Source organism: Mobula hypostoma, chromosome 16 (assembly GCF_963921235.1).
Source record: "Mobula hypostoma chromosome 16, sMobHyp1.1, whole genome shotgun sequence".
Taxonomy (NCBI): domain Eukaryota; kingdom Metazoa; phylum Chordata; class Chondrichthyes; order Myliobatiformes; family Myliobatidae; genus Mobula; species Mobula hypostoma.
The window spans coordinates 62763560-62782268 of record NC_086112.1 but is presented as its reverse complement, the minus strand read 5'-3'; the positions used below and the strand labels follow the sequence as shown (position 1 = coordinate 62782268).

The 18709-nt window shown below is 39.9% G+C and overlaps 1 protein-coding gene across 6 annotated transcripts in view; it reads left to right on the top strand.

Annotated features, from left to right (window-relative positions):
- focad (focadhesin) overlaps positions 1–18093 on the top strand; it is a 255026-nt gene extending 236933 nt beyond the window's left edge. For all 6 annotated transcript variants that reach the window (XM_063069010.1, XM_063069012.1, XM_063069008.1 and 3 more), the window contains 6 exons: positions 5774–5863; positions 10859–11036; positions 12163–12260; positions 12942–13193; positions 15054–15129; positions 17523–18093. In XM_063069010.1, the coding sequence (XP_062925080.1) occupies positions 5774–5863; positions 10859–11036; positions 12163–12260; positions 12942–13193; positions 15054–15129; positions 17523–17596 (768 nt within the window). In that variant the 3' untranslated portion in view covers positions 17597–18093. The remainder of the gene's footprint in view (positions 1–5773; positions 5864–10858; positions 11037–12162; positions 12261–12941; positions 13194–15053; positions 15130–17522) is intronic.
- Positions 18094–18709: the final 616 nt, after the last annotated feature.

Here is an 18709-nt window from a genome sequence, read left to right as displayed (position 1 = left end):
CGGCTGGAATGCCGTTCTGAATCCGGGGGAGGAGTGGCTGCTCGGGGCGCACACTGCTTTTTATCGCACGCTGCCTTTGTTTGTATCAGTGAAAACACCTCCTGTTAGCAAAAAACAGAGAACTAATGTCGGTCTTTTGTAACAGTGAGGTTTTGAAAAGCGGGGGACACCTGTATTACTCAAATATTACTGATAAATACAAAACACACCTCCCTGCTTAACTGTTAACTCCAACTCAACAAAGAATGCATCTCAACTATACAAACAGTATACTACATTATACAACTACTATAAAAGCATCCACGGCATAGTAAATATTAAATTGTCCCATTCAGGCCTAAAGATTTAATTGCTCTGAAGGATTTCTTACTCTTGTGGGATAACATCTTTCTTGATGTGGTGGGGGGCAGGGGGGGTTGGTGGGGTTACTCTGCTTGGCAGTTGAGACTTGTGGCTATGAAACAATCTCTAGTTCCGGGGGCTCCTCTGTGGTGGTTGTAGGGATCAACTCTGGGACTGCAGGAAGTGGTTCTGACAGCTCTAGGCACCTTTCTTCTGGACATGTTGGCATCTTGAACAGTGCATAGCAGGCTACACTTGATGATGTGGTTCATAATGTGTGAGTACAGTGTCTGACTTCACTGTTTCCTTTACCTTTTCAAAAGCCGCCTCACACTGCTTCTACCCTTGCTTGCATTTTCTCAGCACACTTGTGTAAACCTTGTGTGTCGATGGTATGACCAGAGTAAATGATGCTTGGTTTAAAGAATTCACACTTGTTGCTCCGAGCCCATAATCTTAAAATCTCTTTAACACTGCCTTGAGGTTTTGGAGGTGTTGCTTGTCATCCTTACCGGTGGGCAGTGATGTCATCAGATAATGCAGAGTGCCTGGACAGCCTTTCAGCAATGGGCCCATAGCTTTCTGCCAGAGTGAGGGTGCAGTTGCTACTCCAAAAATAAGCCTATTATAGCTCTTAGTGAGTATTGATGGTGAGAAACACTTTGGACTCTTCTTCCATCTCCGTCTGTAGGTTGACCTCAGCTAAGTCTACTTTGCTGGAGTGTTTCCCTCCAGAAAGGTTTGCAAAGATATCCTCTATCCTGGACGGAGGGTATTGATCAACTTTCAGTACTGGGTTGATGGTGACCTTAAAATCACCACAGATCCTGACAGACCCATTCTTTTTGGCTATTGGGACCACTGGTGTTGCCCATTCAAACTTGGAGAGAATTCCTTCACCCTTCTTGCCATCTTGCTCACTGGCTACTTTATCATGGGTGGTGTAAGGAATTGGACGGGCTTTGTAAAACTTGGGTGAGGCATTTTCATTTAACGCAATTTTACTTTAGATAGGTTTGAGTTTTCCAATACCATCTCTGAACACTGCTGTGGCACCTTTCTTTAGTTACTTTCAGTTGACTCTTTCACAGGGGATGTGGCATGCATATGGTAGATGGATCTGCAATCAGATTGTAGTTGTTTGTGCGAATCATGCCGCCATAATGCTAGCCCTCCTGTTTTCATCACAAACAAGCCCAGTGGGGCATATTGGTTGTATTTCACTGTCACGAATGTCATTCCCACAGGACTTATCTTTTTTCAAGTATAAGTTCTTAGTTGGATATCTTTGTATCAGTATCTTTGAAATGCAATTCCAACTCATTTTTTGGAGTGAGGAGAGACAGCCAAGCCAATATCCAATTCCTTTTTAATTAATTTGCTGTTCAGTTCTGGTATAAGCCATATTGCTTGTCTGTTGCAAACAAAAGAAAATTGCAGATGCTGGAAATCCAAAGCAACACACACAAAGTGCTGGAGGAACTCAGCAGGCCAGGCAGCATCTATGGAAAAGAGTAAACAGTCGACGTTTCAGGCTGAGAACCTTCATCAGAAGGCCTGGAAGGAAAAATGAGAAGTCAGAGTAAGAAGGTGGGGCGAGAGGAGGAAGAAGTGCTACGTGGTAGGGGATAGGTGAAACTGGGAGAGAGGGAGGGGTGAAATAAAGGCTGGGAAGTTGTTTGGTGCAAGAACTAAAAGGCTGGAGGAGGGGGAATCTGCTGGGAGTGGATAGAAGACCATGGAAGAAGGGAAGGAGGGAGCAGGAGCACTGGGGTTGGGGAGGGGGCAATTACCGGAAGTTCGAGGAGTTGCTCCTCCAACCTGAGTATGGCCTAATCACAAGAACGGAGGAGGCTATGGGCTGGCATGTCGGAAGGGGAAGTAAAATTGAAATGGGTGGTCACCGGGAGATCCCGCTTTTTCTGGTGGAGCGTAAGTGCTCGGCAGAACAGTCTCCCAATCTACGTCGGGTTTCACTGATGTACAGGAGGTCACACCGGGAGCACCGGATACAGTAGATAACCCCAACAGACTCGCTCTGCCTACAAAAAAATCAACTGCCACATCTGCCCTACAGAAACCTCCCACCCACCCCCAACTTTACACGAAGATCTACGTGCTGCCTTGTCCACTTGTCCGTCCCCACTGATGTTCCTGCTGGTATTTATTCTTGCCATTGGGACAAGTGCCCCTTCTGCCCTTTCAAAAAATGGCGGAACTGGTCCTCACTCTCAATAATTTCTTCGGCTCCTCCCACTTCCTTCAAACTAAAGGTGTAGCCATAGTCCCAGCTATGCCTAACTTTTTGTCGGCTACATGGAACAGTCCATGTTCGAAGCCTACACCAGTCCCGCTCCCCAGCTCTTCCTACGCTACATCAGCAACTGCATTGGTGCTGCTTCCTGCACCCATACTGAGCTCGACGACTACCGCCTTGGCCTCAAATTTTCATGGTTCATTTCCAACACTTCCTTCCCCTTCCTTAAAACACACTGATTATCACAGCTACCTGTACTATTCCACTTTCCACTCTGTCAGTTGTAAAAATGCCATCTCCTTCTCTTAGTTCCTCTGCCAGTTACATCTGCTCTCAGGATGAAGCTTTTCATCCCAGAGCTAATGAGATGCCCTCCTTCATCAACGCAAGGAGCTTCCCTTCCTCAACTATCAAAGCTGCCCTCACCCGCATATCTTCCATTTTGCACAAGTCTGTCCTCACCCCTTCCTCCTGCCGCCACACCAGAGATAGGGTTCCTTTTGTCCTCACCTACCACCCCAGTAGCCTCTGCGTCTAGCACATAATTCAACATAACTTCTGCCATCTCCAACGGGATCCCACCACCAAGCACACCTACCCCCGCCCCCACCGCACTTCCTGCTTTCTGCAGGGATTGCTTCTTTGTCCACTTGTTCCTCCCCACACACCTCCCTCCTGGAACTTATCCTTGCAAGTGGAACAAGTGCCACACTGCCTGTACACCACCTCCTTCACTACCATTCAGGATCCCAAAAATCCTTCCTGGTGAGGCGACACTTCACCTGAGAGTCTGTTGGGGTTATCTGCTGCATCCAGTGCTCATGGTGTGGCCTCCTATATATCGGTGAGATCCAACGTAGATTGGGAGACTGCTTCGCTGAGCACCTACACTCCATCCACCCGAGAAAACAAGATCTCCCAGTAGCCACCCAATTCAATTTTACTTCCCATTTCCATTCCAATATGTCAGTGCATGGCCTCCTCTATTGCTGTGATGCGGCCAAACTCAGGTTGGAGGAACAACACCTAATATTCTGTCTGGGTAGCCTCCAACCTGATGGCATGAGCATCAATTTTTTGAACTTTCAGTAATTCATTCATTTTCATTCTCATTCATATTTTCTCTATCTCTATCTCTATCTCTATCTCTATCTCTATCTCTATCTCTATCTCTATCTCTATCTCTATCTCTATCTCTATCTCTATCTCTATCTCTATCTCTATCTCTATCTCTATCTCTATCTCTATCTCTATCTCTATCTCTATCTCTATCTCTATCTCTATCTCTATCTCTATCTCTATCTCTATCTCTATCTCTATCTCTATCTCTATCTCTATCTCTATCTCTCTCTCTCTCTCTCCCCCCCTTCCTTCCTTCTCTCTCTCCCCCCCCCTTACCATTCCCCATTTCTGTCTCTCTTACCTTATCTCTTTACTTGCCCATCACCTCCTTCTGGTGCTCCTCCTTTCCTTTTTTCCTTCCATGGTCTTCTATCCTCTCCTCCTCCACGAGCCCTGTATCTCTTTCACCAATCAACTTCCCAGCTCTTTATATCACCCCTCTCTCTCTCTCCGAGTTTCACCTATCACTTACCACCTTGTACTTCTTCCTCTCCTCCCCCACCTTCTTACCCTAACTTCTTATCTTTCTTTCCAGTCGTGATGTAGGGTCTTGGCCCAAAACGTCAACTGTTTACTCTTTTCTATAGATCCTGCCTGGCCTGCTGAGTTCTTGCAGCTTTTTGTGTGTGTTGCTTGCCTATTGTTAGTTTTTACATTGTACAGTAAATCACTCTCATCATTATCAGATTTTTCATCAACACCTTTCAGATTATTCCTTTTTCTGAAACTGCAACTTGACTTTTTATCTTTAGCTCTTCCTTGTGCAGTTCATTTTTGTCTGCCTGATATGCTGTTTGTGTGTGTCCCAATTTATTGCATTCTCTGCAAGTTTCGCCATTAAATCTGCGTTACTCTGGTGTATGAGGCCCTACCACAACTGTAACACAATTCATTTGGCCAGGCAGGCTTCTGCTTCGATTTTGCAATTTTGTTCATGCTTACTTTCATTCCTGACTGTAACTCAATTGCTTTCTTGTCTGCTGTTTCTGTTGAAATAGGTACAGTATTTCAACTGCTCTTTTAAATGTAAGTTGTCCTTCAGTTAGGAGCCATTTTTGAATGCTTTCTTTAGATTTCACAAGCTGAATAATCTCAGTTCATCATTAAGCTCGTGATTAAACTGACAATGCTTAATCTCGTCAAATCAGCCACATACGCTGAAATGGGCTCCCTTTCCTTTTGAATCATCTTATAAAGCCTAAAGAGTTCTGCAATCAGCAATTGGTTTGGTTCTAAATGATCCTGCATTACATTCATGATATCAGCAAAGCTCATTTCAGTTGTTTTGGTTGGAGCAATTAAGTTTAGTAAACTGTATGCCTTTTGCACACAGCAAAATTGGCACTCACTTCTCATCAGCAATTCCATTTGCTTTAAAATACTGAACTCACACAGTATACAAATCCAGTTATCTTTTGTGCAATTGATCATGTCAATCTTTCCATTTTAGCCAGCCACTTGTTTTTTTTTTATTTATAATTATTATTGCTCACTGTTCATGAACTCATGAATTTGTCTGTTTTCCGCCTTTTCTAAAAACTTAAACATATTTCTCCTCTTGATAAGAAAAAAAGCCTCAGTTTTTTGACTCAAACGTCTCGTTGCTCATCGACAGGTAGGTTGTCGTCTTGGGTTCATTTCTAACTTACTCATCGCCCCTGTTATGTTTTCGAACTCCAAAACATAAAACCTAATCGAAATAAAAACAATGAGCCGGGATATAATTCATATACATTCTTAGTTTTACTTTTAGCGAGACGCATATGTATGATGTGGTGACGTGATGACATATGCCATTTATGTATTATTACATATAACCTGTAATGAATTAGTTAAGCAAATAAAGAATGCTTTATCAATATGTTTACAATGTTACTTAAATATTACTGAAATATTAAATACATTATATATATATATATATATATGTTTGGATATATAGTTACATTGATGGAAAATCAAAAATGTAATAATATCAGTTCATAGTTAAGAAGCATTACTATATTCCCACTTAGTAATTCATCAGTTAATTATGTTCATCTTTCTTGTTCTTAGGTCAATGAAAGTAATTTTTATGTTGGAATTTCCAAATGTCTTTCTGAGTTTGGTGACACTGAGATAGACAGAGTGACCCAGACAACCAAGGTAATTGGGAATGTACAGAGGATATAATCTAAGAGCTAGTGAACAACTTACCCATTTTTCATTATTCTGTTAGATAAGATCTGAATTATTTGCTAAATGTGGACCGGTGCCAAAACATAGTACTTTTATAAAGTATTTCCAGACCAGAATGAAGAGATGATGAAATTGAATTGCCTGCTACATTTCTTGCCTTTTTTTCTTGGTAACTGAAGTACCTGTAGAGTATGAAGCTGCTTACTAAGGCCCATAACAAAGAGGGTGATACAGACAAAACGTTCCTTATTGAAAGCAAGCAACACTTAGCTTGTGATAATGTCTGTTACAACAATCTGTCAAAAGTTATATTACATGGTGTCCTTAATTCTTAGTGTAATGTTTATGTGCATTACGTTGTTTACTGTTTTTTTTAAAGTTACCTAACAAAACTTTATAAATGATCAACTATTTAAGTGCAAAAAAATTATAGTGTTACTTAACAAAGTTATGCAATTAACTAATATTTACCAGGATATATGTATAGTTATAAATCTAACCTCTTAGTCTTCCCAGATTACAGAATTCTTAACATTGATCTGATTTTGGTGTCTTTAAATTATCCTCTTTAGGTACTGACAATTACAATGGATCAAATTCATAGACATGTCGTCTCACATCCTATTCTATAATTGGTCATCTCAATAAAAATAGCTTTACAAACTCGAAACATCAATTGTTAACATCAAACTTAACTCAGGCCAGTAACTTTGAGTTACTACAGTTAGTACAACTATACATTATATTTGATACATTTCTGGAACCATAAACACAACCACAATAATTTCTATGTTTTGTGTTTCTTAAACCTCCTATTTTTATGGCCTTGTATTCACACCATCTTGCATCCTCTTTCCTGCTGTCCCATTGAAATCATAAAGTTATGTCAGAAACAAGAGAAAATCTACGGATGCTGAAAATCTAAGCAAAACATACAAAATGCTGGAGGAACTCAACAGGCCAGGCAGCATCTATGGAAAAGAGTACAGTTGACGTTTCGGGCTGAGACTCTGCATCAGAACTCTCAGCCTGAAACGTTGACTGTACTCTTTTCCGTAGATGCTGCCTGGCCTGCTGAGTTCCTCCAGCATTTTGTATGTGTTACAAAGTTCTGTACTCTGATTTCTTTCTGGATCACACCCAAAGTTTTCAACAGTGCTAAAAGCTGTTTTCAGGCTTTCAAAGCTAGGTAGGTGTACTTGCTCTGCAGTATCCGATGCAATCTATCCATTCATTCTATTCAGCAAATCTGTAAACAAGAAAGCCTCGAGCACATTCAGCTTTGAACACAGAAATCACAGCCACATTTAACTTGAGAAGCAATCTCAACATTAGATATGAATCAGTAGAGACTCAAATTGGTGTTGTAAAGAAGAGCAAAAAAAAAAGTAGTTGCTTAGAAGAAGATTGCTGAGAAAAGAACAAGTGTAAACCAAATCTGGCTTATGTGGACGTGAAGCCTGAAAGAGTTGCTTGCAGAAGCAAGTAAAATTAAAGAAATTTCCATATGTTGTACTTCTAATTCATACATCCCTTATTTCCTGAGCTTGCTACTTGTGACTCAAGGTCATTTCTTTCAACACATTCCTTCCATACTGTATACTGCTGACTCCAACAATACAGACTAGAAAAATTATTATTTCTATCTTCATGTCTAATTTTTTGCCTCATCCAACAGATATGTCTAAATGTAACTTTTGGCTAGAGTCTTTCAATACTCATCAACATGCTGCCAGAAAAATCTTTGCAATCCTTCCAGTGAGAAAACTACCCCTCCCACCTATTCCCCACTCTGACCTTCAGCCTCTCACCTGCCTATTACTTCCCCTGGGCCCCCTCCTCCTTTCTTTTCTCCTATGGTCCACTTACCTCTCCTGTCAGACCATAAGTCATAGGAGCAGAATTAGGCCATTCAGCCCATCGAGTCAGCTCCACCATTCCATCATGGCTGATCCCAGATCCCACTCAACCTCATAGACTTACCTTCTTGTCATATCCTTTGATGCCCTGACCAATCAGGAAACTATCACCTTTCACTTTAAATATACCCATGGACTTGGCCTCCACCACAGTTCTGTGGCAGACCATTCCACAGATTTACCGCCCTCTGGCTAAAAAAATTCCTCCTTACCTCTGCTCTAAAAGGTAGCCTCTCAATTTTGAGGCTGTGCCCTCTAGTTCTGGATACTCCCACCACAGGAAACATCCTCTCTACATCCACCTTATTAAGTCTTTCAACATTCGGTAGGTTTTATTGAGATACCCCCACATTCTTCTAAATTCCAGTGAGTACAGGCCCAAAGCTGACATATGCTCCTTGTATGTTAATCCCTTCATTTCCAGAATCATCCTTGTGAACCTCCCCTGGACTCTCTCCAATGACAATACATCCTTTCTGAAATATGAGGCCCAAAACTGTTGACAATACTCCAAATGCAGCCTGACTAATGTCTTATAAAGGCTTAGCATGATCTTCTTGCTTTTATATTCTATTACCCTTGAAATAAATGCCAGCATTCCATTTGCTTTCTTTACCACAGACTCAACCTGTAAATTAACCTTCTGGGAGTATTGCAGGAGGACTCCTAAGTCCCTCTGCACCTCTGATGTTTGATTATTCTTCCCATTTAGATAATAGTCAGCACTATTGTTCCTTTTACCAAAATGCATTATCATACATTTCTCAACACTGTATTCCATCTGCCACTTCTTTGTCCATTCTTCCAATTTGCCTAAGTCCTGCTGCAATCGCATTGCTTCCTCAGCACTACCCACACCAAAACTTTTCTTTGTATCATCCGCAAACTTTGCCACAAAGCCACCAATTCCATTATCTAAATCATTGACAAATATTGTGAAAAGCAGCAGTCCCAATACTGACCCCTGAGGCAGCTAACCAGAAAAGGCCCCCTTTATTCACATTTGCTGCCTCCTGCCTGTCAACCATTCCTCTATCCGCACCAGTATCTTGCCTGTAATGTCATGGTATTTTATCTTGTTCGGCAGCCTCGTGTGGCACCTTATCAAAACCTTCTGAAAATCCAAGAAAATTACATCCACTGCCTCTCCTTTGTCCACCTTGCTTTTGTTACTTCTTCGGAGAACTCTTAACAGATTTGTCAGGCAAGATCTTCCTTCACGGAAACCATGCTGACTTTGACATTTTATTTAGTCTCCAAGTACCCCGAAACCTCATCCTTAACAATAGACTCCAACACTTTCCTAACCGCTGAGGTTAGGCTAACTGGCCTATCATTTCCTTTCTTTTGCCTTTCCTTGTTCAGCCATGGTTGCCTACCCCTGCCATTTGAGACTACTACTTCTGTGGGACATACCTATCCTGCACCTTGTGAACTATTCCCAGAAACTTCAGCCATCTCTGCTCTGCCATCATCCCCACTAGTATACTCCTCCAATCCACCTGGGTAGGCTCCTCTCTCATGCCTCAGTAATTCCCTTTATTCTGCTGCAATACTGATACATGTGATTTATGCTTCTCCCTCTCAAATTGCAGTATGAATTCAATCATATTATGATTACTGCCTCCTAAGGGTTACTTTACGTTAAGCTCCCTAATAAGATCTGGGTTATTATACAACACCCAATCTAAGATAACCTTTCCCTGAGTAGGCTCAAACACAACTTGCTCTGAAAAGCCATCTCATAGGCATTCAACAAATTTCCTCTCTTGCAATCCGACACCAACCTGATTTCCCTTGCATATTGAAGTCCCCCATTACAATTTGTGACATTACCCTGATCGCATGCCCTTTGTTGCTCCCTTTGCAATCTCAACCCTACATCTTGACTACTATTTGGAGACCTGTATATTATTCCCATAATGTGCTTTTTACCCTTGCAGTTTCTTAACTCCACCCACAAAGTTTCAACATTCTCTGACCCTATGTCACCTCTTTCTAAAAATGTAATTCCGTCTCTTACCAACAGAGCCACACCACTGCCTATGCCTTCCTGCCTGTCCTTTCGATACAAAGTATATTGTTTGATGTTAGGCTCCCAACTATAGCCTTCTTTCAGCCACGACTCAAGTGATGCCCACAACGTTATACTGACTAATCTCTAATTGCGCCACAAGTTCATCCACTTTATTCCGATTGATACACACATTTAAATACAGTACCCTCAGTCTGCATATCAGATTCTTTCTTCTCCAGCCCTTGACCTTTCCCACCCACTTGGCTTCACCTCTCACCTTCCGGCTCGCCGCCTCCTCCTTCCCTCACCATTTTATTCTGGCATTTTCCCCCTTCTTTCACAGTCCTGAGGAAGCTTATTGCCCGAAAAGTCAACCGTTTACTCTTCTCCATAGATGCTGCCTGACCTGATGAGTCCTTCCAGCATCTGGTGTGTGTTGCTTTGGATTTCCTGCATTGAGGACTTTCTTGTGTTTGCAAACCTTTTGCTGGTGTCATATAAATATGGGAACAAAATTGATTTCTTCACTAATTTCCAGTTGGTCACAGAAGGAATTTGGAGAGTGACAGTCATTTTGAGCACATCACATGGTATTGGCTGCCTTTGGAAACTTCGTTCACATTTTTTTAGCTAAGTCACATGGGATTTTTGATCTGTTTACAGTGGACTTCATGAAATTTATGACACTGTTTTTCTGTGCAACTGGTTATCTGCACCAATATTTCCTGAATTGCCGATGTCACTTTTTACCTTATGACACCCCAGCACTGAGCCTTGAGGGACGTTGCCTCACTAAGCACGGTGCATAAACACAATTTGAAATTCATTGCTTGGCTGTAGGCATTCAAATAGCTAAGGGAATCAGAATTGGTTGAATTTTATAGCATATCTTTCTAGATTGCAAATTTTCTGTGTGAATAATTATGTAATAAAATTGATACAAATTAATACATAGGTTGTGTGATGATATTGCATAATGATTTAAAATATATTTATCTCAATAATTCTGAATAAATTTTGTTGCAGGACACAATTGTGAAGGTTACCTTTGTCAGAGCTTATTTAGTTTCCCAGGGCCGAGTTCCACTGCTTTGCTTTAATGACATTATCACTACTGCAATCGGTACCTGTTGGTTGGAGGCTGTTACCTGGATTATGTTGCAGAGCTTTTACCAGTCCCGGCTTGTCAGTCACCAGAACACAGGTAAGTTGGACAGCAGAGCCCCAGGACTTGAGAACATCAGTTCCCATATCTTTGCATCAAATCAAATGGTATCCTGTCAATGGTACGTAACTTTACTGGGTACCTTATTCTTAAAAACCAATATTACAAGCAATGTATTTTCATCCCTTCTTAGACCTCTGGAATGCAGTACTGGAGGGGTTTGTAGAGCTAGATATTCTCACAATTCTTAATGAGGTGAACACTTGAATCGACAGGGTATAGTAGACGAAGTGCCCTGTGCTACTAAGTGTTGTTACTGTGGCAATCCTGCCAGGCCATGACATTTAGATTCAACTAAAGTGTGAACAAATGCTATGCCTATTCATTCCTTCAAAGAGTTTTGAATGCAATTATCTGAGATTATGAAAAACCTTTGATATTTTTCAAATCTTCACACCATTCAACATTTCATATAAATACATTGCAACATTCTCCTTGTATGATACAGTGCAGGATTTTATTTCTTGTTAAAGTGTATATTTCTTTATAAATGGAATTCAAAGTTTTGGTGGTACACTTCAATTGTATCAAATGTCCAGAAAACAGAAATAAGGGATTTGGAGCAGGACATGGGCTTAAGGTGAGGGGGGTGAGTTCAAAGGAAATATGAGGGGCAAGTTTTTTGTACGGTGTGATGCGTTCCTGGAATGAGCTGCCTCGAGTGGTGATAGAGGCAGATACTGTACATTAGGGATTTTTAAGAGACATTTCAATAGGAACATGAACGTGAGGGAAATGGATCTATGTATATCAGCTAACATTAATAATCTTACATAACAGAGGTGAGTAGCATTGGGTGGCTTCTGCAATATAATACACTTTGCCTTTTGGTGAAGTTTAAGTCATGATTCCTTCTACTTTGTATGTATGGTCTTATAATAGGCAAAACACTGTGGCTTGTGTTGGTATTCCGCCATCTGTGCTGCAGCATGGGATTAAACAGTAATCGAACAGGTTTTTAATGCACAATAATATGTGAAGAAGGAAGCAGATGCAGTCTTATAAAGTTAATTATTATATTATAATTCAGTACGTGTGATCTCCCAGAAGCAGTTTGGTTGTAGAAGTGCTATTGATGTTTAAGAAATAATTGCTTCTTGTTCAGGAGTAATAAAACGGATGGAATGGCTATTGGAGCTCATGGGACATATTCGAAATATTGCGTATGGGTCAGCTCCCACGCAGAATCCCAACTCAAAAGAGGTATTTTTGGAGATTTTCTTTTTAAATTTATAGTATTCCCTCTTTCAAGGAATTCCTATGAAAATTGCCAACTATTATCTATGTCATCAAGCTAATGTTAACCCTATGACCTTGAAATACATTTGTACTGAAGTGCATTCATAAGGGATGTGCCAGGAGTTATTCAATTAAATTCTTAACACTGTACCTCGGCGAGGTCTCTGTTGTATGAAAATACTCAGCAGGGTCACAATGTATAAATGTAAGCTGAAGACAGAATATAGTTCATTTAAGTTATAGTTTGTAGCATGGCATGTTGTTTCTGTAAAAAATTGAAAATACTTCTTCGCATCATCTAGTAACTAGAAGTCTTGAAAACTTTTAATGTATGATAATATAGTCTTAATGTTACTTTTAAATATAATTAATCCTTTGAAAAAGTATTGCTCAGAGTAATAGAAGAGTCAGCAGATTAGTTGTCTGTTCCCTCGATGGAGTTGTTGAAGTTGATGGATCAAATAAAAACAATAAATTTATATTTATTACAGTTTAATTATACCTGATATAGTTCCTAAAGTAATAACGAATCGTTGTTTATTCTGGAAGTTTCATTTTTAAAAGCTGCATTGGTGTAAAGAATCTTTCTGTGTCTGCTGTAATAGTCCAGTATATTCACCAGGTTTCTTCTTTATTTTTGTTCAGGCCGCAGACTTTGTGCTGCACGTATTTGCAGCTGCTGTTGCTGCCTGGAGTGATCATGCCACACCACTGATGCTAGGTGTTAAAGCCAGCTCGCTATCCTTAATAGAAGGGAAACATTTTACCAACAGGATGCAATCTCCTATTGGAACAAGTTCCCTGGATTCCTTTGTTGTACAGCAGTGTTTTCAGATTCTACCACAAAGTATTCTATTACTTCTGTCTAAAGAGCCATGGAAAGAGCAAACACAAAAAGTGAGTTAATGTTTCAGCTACGTTTTAATCTCTGGGTACAGGATTTGTACTGTGCCTCCGAATTTAAATCAGAAATAAGTATTGATTGGGCAATAAATATTCACCTTGTTAGTGATTGCTGTGTCAAAGAACTACTTTAAAAACACGTGAACAATTGTATTCTTGATTACTAAATATAAATCCATTGGAAACATCAGGCAGGTAGGATCCAAAAATGTGGGAAAGGGAGAGGGCTTCATAAATAAGCAAAATATGTGAGTATAGCACCACTTACCCTGAAGATGTAGCTTCTAAATATAATCATCTAAGTTCCATTTCAAGGGCTACTTATTAGATGCAAAACTTTAAAAAACTAATGTGACTGATATAGACAACACACACAAAAAAGCTGGTGAACGCAGCAGGCCAGGCGGCATCTATAGGAAGAGGTACAGTCGAGGTTTCGGGTTGGGACCCTTCGTCAGGACTAACTGAAAGAAGAGATAGAGATTTGAAAGTGGGGGGGAGGGGAGATCCGAAATGATAGGAGCATACAAGAGGGGAGGGGTGGATCTAAGAGCTGGAGAAGGGAAAGGATCATGGGATGGGAAGCCTGGGGAGAAGGAGAAGGGGGGAGGGGAGCCCGGAGGGTGGAGAGCAGGCAAGGAGTTATAGTGAGAGGGACAGAGGGAGGAAAAAAAGAGAGAGAGAAAAAAAAGGGGGGAAAATAAATAAATAAGGGATGGGGTATGAAGGGGATGTGGGGCATTAGCAGAAGTTTGAGAAGTCAATGTTCATGCCATCAGGTTGGAGGCTACCCAAATGGAATATAAGATGTTGTTCCTCCAACCTGAGTGTGGCTTCATCTTTACAGTAGAGGAGGCCGTAGATAGACATATCGGAATGGGAATGGGATGTGGAATTAAAATGTGTGGCCGCTGGGAGATCTTGCTTTTTCTGGCGGACAGAGCATATGTGTTCAGCGAAATGGTCTCCCAGCCTGTGTCGGGTCTCACCAATATATAGAAGGCCACACCGGACGCAGTATATCACCCCAGCAGGCTCAATGGTGAAGTGTCACCTCACCTGGAAAGACTGTCTGGGGCCCTGAATGGTGGTAAGGGAGGAAGTGTAAGGGCATGTGTAGTATTTGTTCCGCTTACAGGGAAAAATGCCAGGAGGGAGATCAGTGGGGAGGGATGGGGGGGACGAATGGACAAGGGAGTCGTGTAGGGAGCGATCCCTGCGGAATGCAGAAAGGGGGGGGGAGGGAAAGATGTGCTTGGTGGTGGTATCCTGTTGGAGGTGGCGGGAGCTACAGATAATTATATGTTGGACCCGGAGGCTACTGGGGTTGTAGGTGAGGACAAGGGGAAACCTATTCCTAGTGGGGTGGCGGGGGGATGCGGTGAGAGCGGATGTGCCTGAAATGGGAGAGATACATTTGAGAGCAGAGTTGATGGTGGAGGAAGGGAAGCCCCTTTCTTTAAAAAAGGACATCTTCCTCATCCTGGAATGAAAAGCCTCATCCTGAGAGCAGATGCGGTGGAGACGGAGGAATTGCGAGAAGGGGATGGCATTGTATTCCAAAGTTTTGATTAGCTCATAACAATTTTGTGAACCATTAGGTTTGACACTGAATCCTCGATTAATCAACGCAGAAAATAATTTTCTACTAGTGCCTTTACAGAATTTTGGAAATAACAACAAATTGAAATGCAACAGCAAATACAAATTTTCAGAATTTAAGGAGAAATGTTGTTTAAATGTGCACACTCGTAAATATTTCAGAAGGACTCAAATCAAGGAGATGGCTATTTTAAAAATGTGATTGATTGTAGGATATTAAATCAATTTTTATTATTTTGTTTTTCATTTCAGTTCATCGATTGGTTCTTTGTTATAGTAGAGAGTCCACAAGGATCGGTACCAGTGAATACATTGAATACGATCAAAGGTCGTTTACTGATTTTTTTCCCCTAAACTATTGTATATCTTTATTAACATGTTTAAACCAGTCTGTCCTTCAAAATTGCTAAGTCATGCTGGATAGTAAATCCTGATAAATGAAATACAGGATGTGCATAGTTGGATCATTTTCTCCAAATTGGTGTTGAATCAAGAGCAAGTTCTAGTAGATTGCTTAATCAAAGGATTAGGTCCTTTTAGATTTAAGATTATACAGTATCTTGATGTTTTCAATCAGTGAGGATACCTTCCATCTTAGTTTTTTTGCCAGTAGAACAGCGGTGGGAGTTCCTCTGTTGGATAGGAGCAAATAACTGCCTTTAATTAAGAGCATAGTGAGAATCTGCATTTGGACCCACACCAGAAGACAATAGAACAAAATGAAGGAAACTTGGGGAATTCAGATTCTTGCTGTTTGTTATGAAAGCAGAACTACTTTCTGTATCAAGTAGGAAATATTTTTATATTACAGCATTTTACGTAATTTTGCCAATGAGCAAATCAGTTTAGGAGCAGGCCTCTGTCTCTGTTCGGTCTTTTGAAAAAGGAGTAGTCAATGTACAAAGCTCTTGTGATAAAGTTCTTGTTCAAGTAAACGTGGTAATTACATTTAATGATATTGTGTGTAACACTTTTGATCTGTATGTTACAGGGAACTAATGGAGCATTTTCATTTGACAACCAGACTGTCTCTTCTAATTTCTAGCATGCCTGCTTAGACTACATTTCCATTGTTTTCATTTGAAGGTTAATACTGGTGTCAGTTCAGACCTCAGTTTGTTTTACTTTTCATTCTTTGCTTGTGACATCTTTTAGTTATATCACTTCCAGATGGATAAGTTGTGCTTATAAAGGCTTCGTCACCCTCTCTCATCCGAAACTAGGACCATTTTTGTCATTCAGTCTCTCTATCACAGGCATTCCCCTTTTACCTATCTCCCTTCTTTACAATTTAAGTATGTTTGATTTCTAACTTTACACGGTTCAGATTTAAAGATCCTTGACTTGAAACATTATCTCTGTCTGTAAAAGCAACCTGACTTACTGAGTATTTCCAGCACAGTGTTTTGAATCCATTCGATAAGTTTGTATGGTGATGATAATAAATTTAAATCCCTAATTACCACTTGATAATACCATTGTTTCTATTATTCAGTTTGATCTACATGAAATAAAAGGAGGAAGCTCACCTTATTGCTTTGTGTTTATCGGTTTAAATTAAATTATTGGAATCAGAATTTAGACACATCAGAAAACTTCACCAGTACTGATTGATCATTTGCTGAGTATACCCAGTTTTTTTAAAAACTTGTGAAAAATCTAAAATAAGTAAATCTTTGGTAGTTTCTTTTTCAGTGCTCTATTTGTACTGAATTGACTCCACCACAACCTTTGCCTTCATGGAGAGCCTTTTGATTTTTCCTTCAATAAAGGAGGGAGAAATTTGTCAGATAACGCTGAATGAATTTCTAATGTCATCATTTATTCTCCAGGAATGTAATTGTTGCCTTGACCCTAAGTCACAGAGCTCCTTTTTTGCTAAAGTTATTTACTGTCCTGGATGATTACTGGGTTGCACAGTTATTAAGTTAGATTGTTATCAGAATTTAACTGGATCCATATTCTATGCATACTGACTGTAGCACATTGACTGTTAAAAGTGTAGCATTTTGCTTGTTATCCATGAGCTACTTCCATTGTTCCTCCATCATCATGCTTGCAGATTAGGGTGAACCATCATGAAAAATTGCAGTCGTTCATTGTAATGGTACTCAATAATATTGTTTAAGGAATTGAGAGATTTGGACCCAGCAACAATGAAGGAACAGCAATAGGTTTCTATCTCTAAGTGGTGTGTAATTTGCAGATGGTGGTGCTCCCCTCCGTGTGTTGCTCTTGTTCTTAAAACAAGAAGGTGAAGGTTAGGGAGATAATATCTAAGAATACATGGCAAGTTAATGCAGTATCTTTTGTTGATGGTACACATCATTGCTGTTATATGACTTTTCTTGGTATAAGGCTATGAAGTTTAACAAGGTATTTCAGCCAAATTGAGTAAATCTAAAAATAGCGATGCATTTGTGGGAGGAAGTTAACTAAATAGATCAATATCAAGTATGCCTGGGCTTAGAATAATTTCATCAATGTAAAATAAAAATGGTTTTAATTACATTTTGTATTTTATAAAAAACTGGTTAAAATCTTTTTCCAAATTTGCAGTATAGCTCTTATTTGCAAATTGATAAGAAATCTTTATGTTAACTAGTTAGCTCTACTTCCCTTAAATTCTCAAGCTGGTGCAATACCGCCTTGGGAGATGATTTTATGTTCATTTGGGGCTTTTGTCTTTAATACATTCTAATAAGTGTCCTCTTTTTATAGCAACACTCTTGGCCCTGCGGTTATTGCCCGAGTACAAGAAGAAGGCAGTTTGGACCCGCACATATGGCTGGTAGCTGCTAATTTCTTCAGTCTCCTGTTTGAAGTTGATCAGATTAGCCATTCTTTGCCAGCAAGCTAAGGCTCTGTGAGTGCAAATTAAAGGAAGTATCGATTTTTGATGATGCTGTTAAATGGCATAAAGCCAATCCAGGCCACAGCTTGTTTGTACTAAAACTGCACATCTGTCACATGTAAGTTGGTGATTACATATAAAGAGATATTTAAACAGTTTATATAACTTAAATTATGTAAATGTAATCCACTTGAAGCCTCACAAGTGTGTAGGAAATACACTTGAAAATGGACTAATTTACCTTGTGATTTGAAGGTTTGTTGTTTGACCTGTTAAACTCCTGATTGTCATTTAAGATATTGGCTCCTGGAAGAGCTGTTCTGTTATCTCATGCCAAGATGTATGTACTACAAAAAAAACTGCTTCTGCAAATCAAATTGATGAAATAAAAATAGCAGTTCATTTCCAGAAAATGTACGCTTGAAGGTCTTAAATCATTAGCTTTGTTTTAGTATAACTGGAAAACTATCTCAACATCAAAAATTTTGTGCAATATGCTGTTTCAGGTTGTACCTTTCAAGTTTCGTGTTCAGTGCTTTACAGGTAGATTTTTTTTTTAAACCTGCATTTGTATATTAGTTTGAACACAAGACCACACCATAGGGCATTTTGTAGAAGTGTTATTATAAGAGTTCAACTCCGAACCCCTCTTGGAGCAACTCGTATTAAGATTTTAATGAGCAAAAAGATGTAGGGAAGTAAAAGGTGAAAGAAAGTGTTCCAGAAATTAGAGCCTTGGCAGCTGAAGAAAAATATATTTTTTTTTAATTGAGAATCCATATAAGTCAGGAAGATAGGAGGCTGACCAAGAACCCTCCAACATATCACAGCTCTCAACTGTGCTGCAAAATAATAATCTCTAAGAGAAGGTAGGCCCCATCCCCCCTTTTCCTTGGCTAATTGCAAAGTTTTGAGACGAACTCCAGGCCTTTTACCTTGCCATATATATCTTGCTAACATTTTGTTCCATTCATTGAATTGATTTTGATTAATCTCTATTGGTGGGGTCTGAAAGAGATATAATAGTCTGGGCAGTATTTGTATTTTAATGATT